This window comes from Lactuca sativa, chromosome 8 (assembly GCF_002870075.4).
Source record: "Lactuca sativa cultivar Salinas chromosome 8, Lsat_Salinas_v11, whole genome shotgun sequence".
NCBI classification, from domain to species: domain Eukaryota; kingdom Viridiplantae; phylum Streptophyta; class Magnoliopsida; order Asterales; family Asteraceae; genus Lactuca; species Lactuca sativa.
Genome location: NC_056630.2, coordinates 222,734,337 through 222,750,557, shown reverse-complemented (window position 1 = coordinate 222,750,557; position 16,221 = coordinate 222,734,337). Strand labels below are relative to the sequence as shown.

Here is a 16,221-nt window from a genome sequence, read left to right as displayed (position 1 = left end):
CCTACATCTGATGAAAAAGTTCTGCCCTCGACTCGCCGAGTTGATGAACAACTCGTCGAGTTCATCTTCATCCATAAGAAGATTGCCTTGTACTCGCCGAGTCTGTTCTAGTACTTGTCGAGTCCCATGAACTCCAGGTCTAAAATCACGTCCAATGCATTGGGTCACTCTATCTAACTGGCTACAACCCTTCCAACACTCAACTGGGTCCTTTGTCCCTCAATAGATATAGGACTCAAGCCTTGGACTCGTCGAGTCCCAAGAATGGACTCGCCGAGTCGGTCACATCCACACTCTAAATCCTTGATTTCTAATGTACAACCTTTGATCAAAAGATAGATCCTAGCTTCTACAATCGATCTAGCACGTAAAGTTACAACCTTTACGTGTATGCATGGGACTTTGAGCTCAAAATGTCCTAAAACATGTTCTTGGGTTGCATGGGGTCTTCTTTGGGTGGAAAACCACCTACTTTCTGCCTTGTGATCCTTCAAAGGTCCTAGATCCGACCCTTTGACCCCAACCATGCTTGCATTCATGGTTGACTAGCTAAAATGGCTCATAAAGCCCTAAAACTACACAAAATGGGATATATCAAATGGAAGAGCAAGGTACAAACTTTTTACCTTCAATGATCTGAAAATGTTGCACAAACTCGGATCCCTTTAGCCTTCTCTTGATCCTTCAAGCTTTTCCTTCCTTCCTTGAATCACAAGAACACCAAAATCACTCCAAATGTCTTAGATTGCTTCAATAACAGCTAGGGTTTGCTATGGGGGTCTTCTGGCAGCAAATGGAACGAAGGAGGCCGAGTTAAAGTGCTTAAATAGGGTGCAAACCCTCGGATTAGGGTTTTTGTCCAGACAGGGCCTACTCGCCGAGTCCGGGACCCGACTCATCGAGTAGATGGCTTAAACCCCGCGTCTCATCTCACTTTTACTCGACAAGTTTGTCCTTTAACTCGCCGAGTCCAAGGCCAAAATGCAAAAAGTGTTAAAAGAGATAAATAAAAGAATACACACCAGGAACCTAGTGCTACATACTGGCACCGCGTACTCCCATGGAAGTCCCTTTGCATACTTGTCGATTTTCGTCAGCTCTTCCGGAACAAGACGCAAGGCAAACTCCATCTTCTCTGTGAAGTTGTTGGTGTATTCATCAATTGACATGCTTCCTTTCTTCATGGTTAGGAACTGGTTCTCTAGCTCGAGCAGGTGTTGGGCTGAGTAGTACTTGCATTTGAACTGCACCAAAAACTTTACCCATGTCAGTTCCAGGGGCTCATTAGGGCTCAGATTCTTCCCCGGGGTATTCCACCAGCGCACAACACCTCCTCGGAATTGACGAACTGCAAAGGTGGTCTGTAACCTGCCTCTACAACCACACGTCATGAAAGCTAACTCCATCTCCGATATCCAATCCACGACTTAAATCGGATCTTCATTTCCAGTGAAAGTCGATGGCTTACAAGTAAGAAAATCCTTGTACTTGCATCCATTCCTCTCGACTCCGTCATACTAGTTGTTTTGTCGAACTATTGGTGGGTTGGCTTGACCAACAGTCCCACTGTAGTTCCCTCCTTCTGACTGCCCATCGTTCAATTTGGGCTGTTCAACTGACATTGTAGGTTCGTCCCAATTTTCATGCAACATTTGCCTCATCTCTTCCCGTTGTTCAGCTAACATAGCTCGTGTCATGGCTTGTACTCCGGCCATTGTAATTGTCTCAGGAGCATCTACTATAACATGTATTTGTTCAATCACTGGTGGTTGATTCCTATTCCCATTTGTAGTCCAGACTCCATTACGGGTTCTTTCTATTTCGATCTATATACCAAATCAGATGTTCGGTGTGCAATGACGAGAATTAAGATAGGAAAGATTTTATTTACGATCGACGTGTAATTCTCTTTATTTCTCTAAAAAGTTATATTCCAGTTCTAATACCGTAATTAAATGTTTAGAAATCTGAACAAATAAAGTTTCCAGATCCGGTCAGCAACAGATCATAGATCCGATCATACAATGCATATCATAAATCATTTAGGACATAAAAGCATGTTAGGCATTTTCCCTAAATTAGCTAGTGCTTGTGTCTATTCAGGTTCTTTACCTAAATTTTATTAGACACACTCCTCACAATCCTTGCTTAGCATTCTAAGTTTAAGTCTAGAAATAAATCCATATTCCTAGTTCGTTTAAATTAATGCTCTGATACCAACTGTGACATCCCCATTTTCACGGCCAGAAAAGGCTGATTTTGTTTATGCTTTATAAAAATTAGACTACCTCTTTTAATAAAAATGTTGCAGAATTTGTTCCTAGTAAAATATGATAAAGAAGTTATCAAAGCATTTCCGAAGAAAAGTATTTTTTATTCATTTTAAAACATTTGGGATGTCATCGTCCACTACTAGAAAAAAGGCCTTTTACGACGCTCATTGCGCGTCGTAAAACGCTCAGACGACGCGCAAATGCGTGTCAAGGAAGGCCCTGTCATAAAGAGAGACGACGCGCTTTTGCGCGTCGTCTATAGACGACGCGCATTTACGACGCGCGGTTACTACACGCAATGCGTATCAAGGAAGGCCCTGTCATAAAGGAAGACGACACGCATTCGCGTGTCGTAACCTTACGACGCGCGTGTTAATGACACGCTATGCGTATCAAGAAAGCCCCTGTCAAGAAAGGCCATGTCATAAATGAAGATGACACACATTTTTGCGTATCATAGTTTTAAATTTAAAAAAAAAATTATTTATGGATTTACTTATTTTCATATTAAATTTGCATTTTATGTCACATAATGGAAAATAAAATACCATATACAAATAATACAATGCATTGCACAAAAGTTAATGTTATACAAATAACCATTCGAATAGTAGACAAATGTAATACTACAAATAATCATTCCAATAGTAGACAAATGTAAGATTTCAACATTTTTTATATAATTAACTAAATTATTAGCCAAATTTCCTAAAATACCAACATACTTTTCTATGAAGAGCATTAACACTATTCTTTTCCATCAAAAACTTCAAAACCTGCATAATTAATTTAATGTTTAATCAGCTACAGGTCAATAAGGTAGGTTTAAGCAAAAGAGGTTCATAGTAGTAAGATTTTACTTACCACTGTTGTTAATGACATTGAAAGAAGCAGCTCAACAAACACCCCCTCAGAAGGATTATTACTAAATGAAACCACAAACAAAGTTAAAAAGTCAAGTATTTTGTGACAACCCCGGAACCAGGGGCAAGGCTGTTTTTACCCATGGTATGACCTAATACATGATAATAAAGACTTGTTTAACAAAAAGAAAAATGATTTCTCACGTGACATCACTATTAAGAATTGATGAAAGAGGGTACTCCACACTGTATTTGTCACACCCCCAAACCAGAATGGCGGAAACATTCGAGGGTGGATGACTTCACGTAGTATCACAACCATTGAATATTGTAAAGAAAGTAACACAACCATCACATATATAATGAAAATGTATGTTGTTGCGTTATACATAATAGCAAAAGAATATTACAATGAGATGATAAATGTTCAATAATAAAACATCTTTAGTGTTTCCTTCTCCAAAAGCTGGTGGTTACCTGTATTACTGATTCCCTGAGAAATACAAGTGGTTTCGAAAAAGTGTCAACATTTAAGTTGGTGAGTTCATAAGTGTTTTGCATTAAAAAGTATGTCCTTTTTGATGGTAAATCGATGAACGAGGTTTTCAGAAAATCCAATATTTTCTATAGATGATTTGAAAAGTTTCCCGTGTTGGAGTGCATTAGTGTTTTCCATGCTTGAATAATAGTGATAACATTTGTATTAACAATAAAATGGAAAACTGAAATGCATGTATGAATCTCGTAAATCTAACTTGTTTTTATACTTTTATGTGAGTTTTATAACCATGCTAATGACATTGTTGGCCTGTAACAACGTTCTTCAGGCGTTGGAACTGTTATGACATTTGTCACCCCAGGCCTGCCGGCCTAGCTGTAGCTAACAGCTTAGGTGTGGGATTGTCAATCCCGTATAGATCTATACACAAGTATCACGCTCCCCCTACAAGGGATTATGGTATATAATACAGGACTTAATAATGCATACTCGAACGTACGTGAAGCTGTCTCACATTACTAGGTATAAACAGATTTACGATGATAAAAGACTGTACTTCTTTTGATAGCATTTCATTTGTCGAGATGTATATGTAAAATGTATGAATCACTTGAATACTATGCTCATTATAGTTTGTCAAAAGTATGTTCCCATTTGGTAATAACAACTTGGTGATATAATATCCCTTTAAAACATAAAGTTATTTTTGTATCAACACTCTATAAGAACGATATTATAAAAATAATACTTTGATTTGTAATGTACTTGTATTCCCCCCCCTAAAATGTGAAAAGAATTGAAAAGTAGGGGTATGAACTCACTCGTTTCGAAGAGAGAGGCTAGGATTGAGCAGAACTTCGTCCGCGGATGGTTGCGTCGTCGGGCTCTTCGGGGATCTCTGCAGCGTAAATCTTCCGTCGGGGGGCTCGAGTGCGGAAACCGAGGTGAGAAAAATGGTCTCTGGAACTTGGAAGGGTGTGAGAGTGACTGAAGAATTGAGAAAGGTGTGCAAAGACTCGAGCTCATGCCTTCTATTTATAGGGCTGGAAAACCCCGTACGCGGCGCGTAATCTTGGAGTACGCGGGGCGTAATGTGGCGTCATGGCTTACGACTCGGGTCTAGCTAAGCGTAGCTTGGGCGGGCCGATGGGACTCGACTCTGGGTCTAGTACGCGGGGCGTACTCCCAGATTACGCGGGGCGTAATCCCTGCTTCCGACTTCTAAATTCCGTAACTTTCGCGTACGAGCTCCGTTTTTCGCGTTCTTTATATCCACGCGTAGGTGAGATTATGCTCTACAATTTTCATTTAGACTCCGTCGGCTAGTTTTGACTTTATTTTTAATGATATATTTTTAATAGGCCGGGCCTCCTAAAGTTCGTTAAAAATTCATAGGTTCTTTATTCGACGTCGGTTTTCGTCTGTCTTTTTATTGTCTTATTACTACTGAGGAGATCTTCAACTTTCGTTTAGGTTGCGTTAGCTAAATAACACTCGATCTTCAATCCGAGTTTTTAGCCCTCTACTACTGTTACGAAACTTTGAAAATTCGTAACTTCTTCATACGAGGTCCAATTTGGGCGATCTTTTTATGTACGTTCACCTTTCAACGATATCTACGACTTTTGTTTAGATACTTAAGGCTTAAAATGCATTTTATTGAGATTCTACTTTTTACGTCAAATAATGTTTTAACGTCGCGTCGTAAATATACGAGTGGTTATAATTTCTTCAATATAACCCGGTTTTGAGCGTTCTTTACGTTTTTGGAAACCTTGGCATGATATCTAATATTCGATGCATCCCAACTTAGATACTTGAACACTTTATTTTCGAGGTTAATTTTGTTGTTTTTAGCTTTCGAGTGTTTACACTGCTTTTTGGGAAAAATAGGGTTGTCACATCATCCCCCTGTTAAGGGAATTTCGTCCCGAAATTTAATCTAAGATAGAGTTTACAGTTTTAGGAAAAAGATGCGGGTACTTTTGTTTCATCTGATCTTCGCGTTCCCAGGTGTATTCAGGTCCTCGTTTGGCGTTCCAGCGGACCTTTACAATGGGTATGCGGCTTTGTTTAGTCCTTTTGATTTCCCGATCCATGATCTCTACTGGTTCCTCCACAAATTGAAGGTTTTCATTTATTGCAATTTCGTCTAGAGGGACGACAAGGGTCTCGTCGGATAAGCACTTCTTTAGATTTGATACGTGAAAGGTAGGGTGTACGTTGTGGAGTTCCTGAGGTAGTCTAAGTTTGTAAGCCACTGGACCGATCCTGGCAAGGATCTCGAATGGTCCGATGTATCTAGGGTTCAGTTTTCCACGTTTTCCGAAGCGTATTAAGCCTTTCCAAGGTGAGACTTTGAGTAGGACATGGTCTCCAACTTGGAATTCCAAGGGTTTGCGTCTCTTATCTGCGTAACTCTTTTGTCTATCTCTTGATGCTTTTAGACGTTCTCGGATTTGAACAATTTTTTCCGTAGTCTCCCTTATGATTTCTGGTCCAGTGAGCGTGTTGTCAGTTGCTTGTCCTTTTGCTAGTTGCGTGTCCCCTACTTCGGCCCAGCACAAAGGTGACCTGCATTTGCGGCCATAAAGGGCTTCGAACGGGGCAGCCTTGATGCTGGTGTGGTAGCTATTGTTGTACGAGAACTCGACCAATGGTAGATGTGTGTCCCATGCTTTGCCAAAGTCGATTACGCAAGCTCTCAGCATGTCTTCTAGGGTTTGTATAGTTCTTTCACTCTGGCCGTCGGTTTGTGGGTGATAAGCGGTACTCATGTCTAGTCTTGTCCCCAAAGCTTTTTGTAGCGACTGCCAGAACCTTGAGGTGAATCTACTATCTCGGTCCGAGATAATGGACATGGGCACACCATGCAGTCGTACAATTTCTCTGAGGTATGTTCTTGTTAACTTCTCCAATTTATCCGTCTCTTTGATCGGTAGGAAATGTGCTGACTTAGTTAACCTGTCGACAATTACCCAAATGGTGTCGAGTCCGCTTGTTGTCTTGGGCAACTTTGTTATGAAATCCATGGTTATTCGCTCCCACTTCCATTCGGGTATTTCTGGTTGTTGTAATAAACCCGAGGGCTTCTGATATTCCACCTTGACTTTGGCACATGTTAGGCATTTGCTTACGTAGGTAGCAATTTCGGCTTTCATGTTTTGCCACCAGTACAATTTCTTGAGATCGAGATACATCTTATCGGAGCCGGGATGTATGGAGTATCGTGTTTTATGGGCTTCGTCCATAACGATTTCTCTGAATCCACCAAACTTCGGTATCCAAATTCGATCCATGAAATAACGAATTCCGTTGTTCTTGGTCTCAAGGTTCTTATCCATTCCTCTTAGGGCTTCTCCTGTCACATTTTCGGATTTCAAGGCTTCTATTTGGGCTTCCTTGATTTGCGTGAATAGGTGTGAATGGATTGTCATAGTTAGGGATTTCACTCGGCGACCTGAGTACTCCTTCCGACTGAGTGCATCAGCCACTACATTAGCCTTTCCGGGGTGATACCGGATTTCGCACTCGTAATCACTTAGTAGTTCTACCCATCGCCTCTGTCTCATGTTGAGTTCCTTCTGGTTGAGGATATGTTGGAGGCTTTTATGATCAGTGAAGATGGTACATTTTGTGCCGTAGAGATAGTGTCTCCATATCTTCAGAGCGAAGACGACTGCTCCTAGCTCAAGATCATGCGTTGTGTAGTTCACTTCGTGCGTCTTTAGTTGTCTTGAGGCGTAGGCGATGACCTTCCCTCTTTGCATTAAGACACACCCAAGTCCTTGGTTTGAAGCATCACAATAGACCACGAAGTCCTCCGTTCCTTCTGGCAAGGTTAGGATGGGCGCACTACATAAGGCTCGCTTTAGTGTCTGAAATGCACCGTCTTGTTTTTCTCCCCAGTCGAAGGTCACATTCTTCTGGGTTAGGGTGGTAAGTGGCTTGGCAATCTTTGAAAAGTTCGGTATGAATCTTCGGTAATACCCGGCGAGTCCCAAAAATTGCCGGATTTCTGTAGGGTTTCTTGGAGTAGTCCAACTATCTATTGCCTTTATTTTGGAGGGGTCCACGTGTATTCCTTCTTTGCTTACAACATGTCCTAGGAAATCCACTTCCCGAATCCAAAATTCACATTTGGAAAATTTTGCGTAAAGTTTCTCTGCCCTTAATGTTTCCAATACTTGGCGGAGGTGTTTGCTGTGTTCTTCCTGGCTTCTTGAATAGATGAGTATATCATCTATGAACACGATCACGAACTTGTCCAGGAAGGGACGACATACTCGGTTCATCAAGTCCATGAACACTGCTGGAGCATTCGTCAATCCGAAGGGCATTACCACAAATTCGTAGTGACCATAACGTGTTCGGAAAGCCGTTTTGGGGATGTCTCCTTCCAGTACTCGTAGTTGGTGATAACCAGACCTTAGATCGATCTTTGAGAAGTAGCTTGCCCCCTGCAGTTGGTCGAATAGATCGTCTATGCGCGGTAAGGGATATCGGTTCTTGATTGTGAGTTTGTTTAGCTCCCGATAATCGATGCACATGCGAAAGGATCCGTCCTTCTTCTTCACAAATAGGACTGGCGCTCCCCATGGTGAGAAACTTGGTCTGATGAATCCCTTGCTTAGCAGCTCGTTTAATTGACTGGATAGTTCCTGCATCTCGGCTGGAGCTAAACGGTACGGCGACTTTGCTACAGGGGTAGCCCCGGGGATTAAGTCGATTCTGAACTCGACTTGACGTTCCGGTGGGATTCCTGGAAGATCTTCTGGGAAAATATCCGGGAAGTTACAGACTTCCGGAATATCTTTAATGTTTTTCGATTCTCGTTTCTTGTCTACTACGTGGGCTAGAAAGGCATGATATTCCTTACGAAGATACTTTTGTGCTTTAATACAGGAAATGATTTGTAAACTTGAACTAGGTTTGTCGCCATAAATGACAAGAGTTTCACCGTTTGGCAGATTTAAGCGAACAGCCCTTTCGTGGCAAAGGATATCGGCATGGTGAAGGCTCAACCAGTCCATACCGATGATGACATCGAAACTTCTTATGGAAATGGGCATAAGATCGACTTGAAACAAGTGCTCGTTTAAATTTAGTGTGCACCCTACGTATAAATCGTTTGCGTGTTCTGTTTTACCGTTTGCCATTTCTACAGTGAATATTTTATTGAGTGGTTGGGGTTCTCGATTAAGTAGGTGTTTGAATTTATGACTCACAAAACTTCTCTCCGCACCGCAGTCAAAAAGTATGCATGCATAAGTGTTGTTGAGTAGAAACGTACCCGTAACCACCGTGGGGTCTGCTATTGCTTCTCTCTGTCCTACTGCCAGCACTCTCCCCACACCGCCAATATTCCTTTCCTTGGGACAATCCCTCTTAAAGTGTCCAGTCTCTCCGCACCCATAACATGCCCGGCTTACCCCAGTTCCAGGAACCTGAGTAATTGGTCGTGCCGGTGCTTTACAGAAACGGGCTGTGTGCCCTTTCCTGTCACAGTTCTTGCAGTGCATCTCGCGACAAATACCATGGTGATGGTAGTTGCACTTGCTGCACTTGGGCAGAATCCCTGCATATGGTTTTGTTGGTGCAGAGGTAGCAGGAGTTGTGGTGGGGGTAGTAGCAGCATAAACCGCAACCATTTGTTTCTTTGAAGGTTCTTGTGAAGTTTGCCCCTTCCTTTTGTTCCAAAATTTCTTCTTGTTGTTGTTGTTGGCATTCATTTCATTGTTGCTGTTCCCTTTGGTTGGTTCAGCCATAATCGTTGCGACTCCTTGACAGACACCATGATCAACAAGAGATTGCGCTAGTTCCTTGGCGCTGGCGAAAGTCAAGGGTCTGGAAGCTAGCACACTTCCTCGAAGTTGGGGTGATAGTCCCCAAATGTATCTCTCAACCTTCTGGCTCTCCAGGGTTAACATTCCTGGGCAAAGTGTTATTAAGTCACTGAACCTGTTGGTGTAACCAGCTATGTCCGATCCTACCATCGAGAGGTTCCACAGTTCCTGTTCAAGCTTCTGAATCTCGCCTCTTGGGCAGTATTCTCGAAGGAGCATTCTTTTCAGGTTTTCCCAACCCATGGAGTTTGCCACCACCAGGGTTAGTGTCTGGACGTGGCCGTTCCGCCATGTCAGGGCGCGTTCAGAGAAAGTAAAAGCGGCGAACTTTACTTTGCTTTCTTCAGGACATGCACAGATTTCGAATACAGCTTCTGTTTTCTCTATCCATTGAGATAGAGCCAATACTCCCCCAGTCCCGCAAAAGGGAATAGGTTTTCCGTTGGTGAAGTCTTTGTAAGTGCATACCCCTGAACGGCTTTGACCTTGGCCATTTGTAAAACTGTTTGTTCCTCCCCCCGATCCGTTGTTGCTCATTTGTGCCATTGCTGCAGTTACAGCAGCGGTTACAGCAGTCTGGAACATAACGGTGTCCATAATTGGAGGAGGTGGTGGAGGTGGTGTTGAAGTTGAGTTTCTGCGTGTTGATCTACGAGGAGGCATGTTCTGGTAGAGAAAAATAAGAATGAATACTATAAGTTTCTAATGTTTTGATAATCGTGTGTTAGTCGCATCTTGTAATTTGTTTTGACTTTAGTTTATGGTTTCAAGGTAGGCATAGAAATTTAAAACTCGAAATTTCTGAGAGGTATATAATAAGAAATACTTCATATTTATACATATAGGTCACACTTGAGTTGTGTTACATTGCATATCTTGTTTGGGAAAATTTGATCCTCCTAGAGATCTCCGATTATGGATACAACAGGGAAATAAAGGAAAAACTTCTATCCGAAATCCTAATCTATAACAAAATTGTTGGGCATCGAACAAGCTCTACTTGCGGCGTTTGGAGCTAGACTCGGCATCCGACCGTTTGACTCCCATTAGTCGCCTCTCAAGATCCGCTTGTTGTTCCTTCATCCCTCTTATTTCTGCCAGAGCCACTATCATTTGGTTCTGAAGTGTTCCCGTGTAGATTTGGGTATTTTCATGTAGTCCTTCCAAACGACGGATGTCAGCGGCGTTACCTTGGGTAGCAGCATTGATTTCACGAACTCTGGCTGCTTGTTGGTCCGCCTGGTAGTTCTGGTTAGCTATAGCATTCACGACGACAGGAAGTGCTCGATCTGCTGAGACTCCCCCACTGACGTTGTAAAAATCCCGACACATGCCGAATGGAGGGCGTACACCTTGTTGGCGGCTCCAGTAGTAGAGGTGGCTTCCCCAGATGGGGATGGGTCCCGGTTGATCTGGTCTGATTACGGGAGGATGAGGGATGGGAGGGTCGTACACTTCTGGCTCGGAGTCTGTCCCGCTAGAAATCTCCACGATCTCTTCGTCGACTTCGAACTCCTCTCCGACTTCGACTTCGAATTCTCCCTCGACCTCTTCTTCGATTTCCTCTGGGTCTTCCTCCGGGTCTTCTTCTATCCAACCGCCGTTGCCTTGGTTTGGGTAGTAGGGATCTCCTGGTAAATGGAACCCGGCCATTTGTCTGTACTAGGATAGATGTATGAGAACGTTATAAGAAAAGAAATTTCTATTTAGCGACTTATTATTTTTAACTATAATTTTTATTGTACAACTATTTTTAATACTTCTATACTATTTCAACTTGGTGAAACTAGAACAATTTTGTATTTGGTAAGTTTTCGGCTTGTTGTCCACTACGACCATTCCTCGACGTACGTTGGTCAAGTCCAGGATAAATATAGTTGATCAGGCTATATTTATTCTCGACATGATCACATACCCCGAGGCTCAATCGTAGTGTCGTAACTTGCCGTAATACTTTTTAGTAAAACTTGTTATGATACGAGATTTATGCATGCTTGTAAAAATGTATATCTTTAAAAGAAAGTATTTTGTTCATGAAAATGTTTCATCAGAGGGTTTTTGGTCCCTTTTGCATTTATAGTTTGTATATCGTATGTGGTTTGATATACTTAGTTCACTATAAACAATGCTCTGATACCAATCTGTCACACCCCCAAACCAGAATGGCGGAAACATTCGAGGGTGGATGACTTCACGTAGTATCACAACCATTGAATATTGTAAAGAAAGTAACACAACCATCACATATATAATGAAAATGTATGTTGTTGCGTTATACATAATAGCAAAAGAATATTACAATGAGATGATAAATGTTCAATAATAAAACATCTTTAGTGTTTCCTTCTCCAAAAGCTGGTGGTTACCTGTATTACTGATTCCCTGAGAAATACAAGTGGTTTCGAAAAAGTGTCAACATTTAAGTTGGTGAGTTCATAAGTGTTTTGCATTAAAAAGTATGTCCTTTTTGATGGTAAATCGATGAACGAGGTTTTCAGAAAATCCAATATTTTCTATAGATGATTTGAAAAGTTTCCCGTGTTGGAGTGCATTAGTGTTTTCCATGCTTGAATAATAGTGATAACATTTGTATTAACAATAAAATGGAAAACTGAAATGCATGTATGAATCTCGTAAATCTAACTTGTTTTTATACTTTTATGTGAGTTTTATAACCATGCTAATGACATTGTTGGCCTGTAACAACGTTCTTCAGGCGTTGGAACTGTTATGACATTTGTCACCCCAGGCCTGCCGGCCTAGCTGTAGCTAACAGCTTAGGTGTGGGATTGTCAATCCCGTATAGATCTATACACAAGTATCACGCTCCCCCTACAAGGGATTATGGTATATAATACAGGACTTAATAATGCATACTCGAACGTACGTGAAGTTGTCTCACATTACTAGGTATAAACAGATTTACGATGATAAAAGACTGTACTTCTTTTGATAGCATTTCATTTGTCGAGATGTATATGTAAAATGTATAAATCACTTGAATACTATGCTCATTATAGTTTGTCAAAAGTATGTTCCCATTTGGTAATAACAACTTGGTGATATAATATCCCTTTAAAACATAAAGTTATTTTTGTATCAACACTCTATAAGAACGATATTATAAAAATAATACTTTGATTTGTAATGTACTTGTATTCCCCCCCCCCCCCCCCCTAAAATGTGAAAAGAATTGAAAAGTAGGGGTATGAACTCACTCGTTTCGAAGAGAGAGGCTAGGATTGAGCAGAACTTCGTCCGCGGATGGTTGCGTCGTCGGGCTCTTCGGGGATCTCTGCAGCGTAAATCTTCCGTCGGGGGGCTCGAGTGCGGAAACCGAGGTGAGAAAAATGGTCTCTGGAACTTGGAAGGGTGTGAGAGTGACTGAAGAATTGAGAAAGGTGTGCAAAGACTCGAGCTCATGCCTTCTATTTATAGGGCTGGAAAACCCCGTACGCGGCGCGTAATCTTGGAGTACGCGGGGCGTAATGTGGCGTCATGGCTTACGACTCGGGTCTAGCTAAGCGTAGCTTGGGCGGGCCGATGGGACTCGACTCTGGGTCTAGTACGCGGGGCGTACTCCCAGATTACGCGGGGCGTAATCCCTGCTTCCGACTTCTAAATTCCGTAACTTTCGCGTACGAGCTCCGTTTTTCGCGTTCTTTATATCCACGCGTAGGTGAGATTATGCTCTACAATTTTCATTTAGACTCCGTCGGCTAGTTTTGACTTTATTTTTAATGATATATTTTTAATAGGCCGGGCCTCCTAAAGTTCGTTAAAAATTCATAGGTTCTTTATTCGACGTCGGTTTTCGTCTGTCTTTTTATTGTCTTATTACTACTGAGGAGATCTTCAACTTTCGTTTAGGTTGCGTTAGCTAAATAACACTCGATCTTCAATCCGAGTTTTTAGCCCTCTACTACTGTTACGAAACTTTGAAAATTCGTAACTTCTTCATACGAGGTCCAATTTGGGCGATCTTTTTATGTACGTTCACCTTTCAACGATATCTACGACTTTTGTTTAGATACTTAAGGCTTAAAATGCATTTTATTGAGATTCTACTTTTTACGTCAAATAATGTTTTAACGTCGCGTCGTAAATATACGAGTGGTTATAATTTCTTCAATATAACCCGGTTTTGAGCGTTCTTTACGTTTTTGGAAACCTTGGCATGATATCTAATATTCGATGCATCCCAACTTAGATACTTGAACACTTTATTTTCGAGGTTAATTTTGTTGTTTTTAGCTTTCGAGTGTTTACACTGCTTTTTGGGAAAAATAGGGTTGTCACAGTATTGCCAACAAGCTTGACACCAACACCTAAAAGCTGGAAAAAACAATAATAGAAATAAAAATAAATGTAAGATTTGAGATAACAGATGCATAATTCACATGTGTACTTTTACCAATTTATTTTATGCAACATATATGCAGCTGACATGAATGAATTATACAACAAGTTAGGAGTAAAATAAGGGATGGTTGCATATTTAGTATGATAAATAAAGAGATTTGTGGCATAAGGGTGCATAAATAATAAAAAGCAAAAAGGAAGAGGAAAGCTGACTTACATAATCAGCAAATTTCTGAATTGGTGCTTTTAACATAATACATAAGAGTGGTCCCGAAGGGATAGCTGGCAGCAAAAAATCTCAGGCAAAAAAAATTCCAGGAGAAAACAGTTAGTACCTCAAAAGAAAAGGTTTTATAGGGTTAGGCATGCACCAGCAAGACAGGGACTAAGATTATAAATGATGTGAATGGGACATAGTAATTAAAGGAATTTTTGTTACCATTGTTCCATGCATAGTGGTTGGGGTAGAGTGTTGTTCCATGTATAAATGTGTGTGTAGCCTCCAATATATTGCATCTTAGCTCCAACTTAACAGTTTGTGGATCCAATCTATGTAGATACCCAATATAGATGCCATTGGTCAGACCTGTTTCAGGAGTGCATCATCATGTCATTTTACATAGGTGGTCATTTAAATTGTTGGTAATTAGCGTATCGGGTTTCCTTCGTAACACCATTGCTAATACTACAAACAGACCCACCTGAGATTTTGAGGGTGTTTTTTGGGCAACTTTCTTGGATCCCTTTGAGCCACCTTGTTGAATTGCAAAGTCAGCAAGAATGCTGTCTAAGGAACAAAGGAAAAAAGAACTAAGGGCTTCCATGGATAGTTTGTTGATCCAATCAACTGAGGTTTTGTAAACAGCCTCAGGAATATGTGACACAGGATTCTGCACTTGAGAGAAAGTGGATTAGAAGCTTTGTGTGTGTGTGGAAAATAGTAAAAGTGTATATTTTGATACAAAAAGCACTGAATCATACACAAACAGTTTGAAATATTCAGATTTCAAAATCTTTATACCATGATATCATGTTAATTAGTAGAGAACACACTCACAGGGCCTAAAATTTGGCAGCATAAGTTCGAATTCTTTTGAATTACATTATATGAAGAGAGAGTCTAAGAGGAGAACTTACATCTGCAACCTTAGCAACAGGAGATTCTCTCAATAACTTCACCCAGGGAAATTGTGAAGCAGTCACGCTAGAAAATGCACGTCCAAAATAGTCGGCAAACCTCGTCAACTGTATATCTTGCTGTGCCTCGAATGAAGTCTATGAACACATACAAAGAAGTTATAAAGATTAGCTTCCTATATTTCAACTAATAATCAAATTGTGTGAGAATGAAGTTGTGTATGTAATCTACAACCATATTGACAATAATTTTCATCCTAGAACTATACTAAACTTTGATAAACTACACAGTAATTAAAGCTGAATCCAAACAAAAAACTATAGAGAAATGTCACAATTACATATCTTCCCGTTCCGATCGAAGCCTATACAGTACGCAAATCAGTTGAATTTTAAATGGTAATGAGAGAAACCTCAATCAAAACATTGAATTATAGAAAATAAACATATAAAATTCACTCACCGTCACCTCCAACAGAAAACTAGCCAGGTTGTCGACATCGATCTTCTCCGCCGCTTCCGCAATTGTGACCTTAGGTTTCTTTACTTTCTTCGGTTTCTTCTTCTTCACCTCAACATCATCATTCCCAGCCACACCATTGGCAACCTCTTCATCGCTGTCCTCATAATCGGAGTAGTTCTTCTTCCTTGACGATTTAACCGGAGGAGGAGCAGGATCATAAATCAACAATCTCTGTGCTTCTATAACCTTCCTACGCTCCTCCGATTTCTTCTCAATAGCAGTGAAGACATTATCATTACCAGCGACAACGGATCCATTTGGAAGCGCCTTCGGTTGAGGCACCTGCTGCTTAGGCTGATTCTTCCTATTCTTCTTAGCGTAAGTAACCTTCTGCCATCCGTGATTGTTGTTGTTGTCTTCAGAAATATTGTTGGATTCGAACTCCATTTCGGGAATTGGATTAGAGAAGAAGATAGGGATAGATTCGGAGAAAGGGAGAGATGATCAGAGCACTGATTTGGCAAAATCTCAAATTCCCTAAAAAAAATCCTCATAACTCTAAGAAAATTCCTTAAAAAATCTCATAAATTTTCAAGACCTGCTTTCCTCGATTCTTAAAGCACCGGCCTTATTTATATATATAAGATATATATATATATATATATATATATATATATATATATATATATATATATATATATATATATATATATATATATATATATATATATATATATATATATCTTAATGCAGTTGTTGTTACAGAATTTCAGCGGAA

At 40.7% G+C, this 16,221-nt stretch overlaps 1 protein-coding gene across 1 annotated transcript; it reads right to left on the bottom strand.

Moving 5' to 3' along the window:
- Positions 1-14,448: 14,448 nt before the first annotated feature.
- Positions 14,449-15,947, bottom strand: LOC111913117 (uncharacterized). The gene is made up of 3 exons (XM_023908846.3): positions 15,444-15,947; positions 14,981-15,118; positions 14,449-14,733 (listed from the first exon to the last, which is right to left on the bottom strand). Exons 1-3 carry the CDS (start codon positions 15,888-15,890, stop codon positions 14,449-14,451), a joined length of 870 nt encoding a protein of 289 aa, XP_023764614.2. The 5' UTR covers positions 15,891-15,947.
- Between the last annotated feature and the right edge of the window lie 274 nt (positions 15,948-16,221).

What these genes read in the sequence shown, in the direction of transcription:
- LOC111913117 (XM_023908846.3), bottom strand. Translation starts at nt 15,890, where the DNA reads ATGGAGTTCGAATCCAACAATATTTCTGAAGACAACAACAACAATCAC. An exon ending in GTTTTCTGTTGGAGGTGACG is followed by an intron (nt 15,119 to 15,443) that starts GTGAGTGAATTT and finishes ATGTGTTCATAG; the next exon opens with ACTTCATTCGAGGCACAGCA. An exon ending in CTGTTGCTAAGGTTGCAGAT is followed by an intron (nt 14,734 to 14,980) that starts GTAAGTTCTCCT and finishes TCTCAAGTGCAG; the next exon opens with AATCCTGTGTCACATATTCC.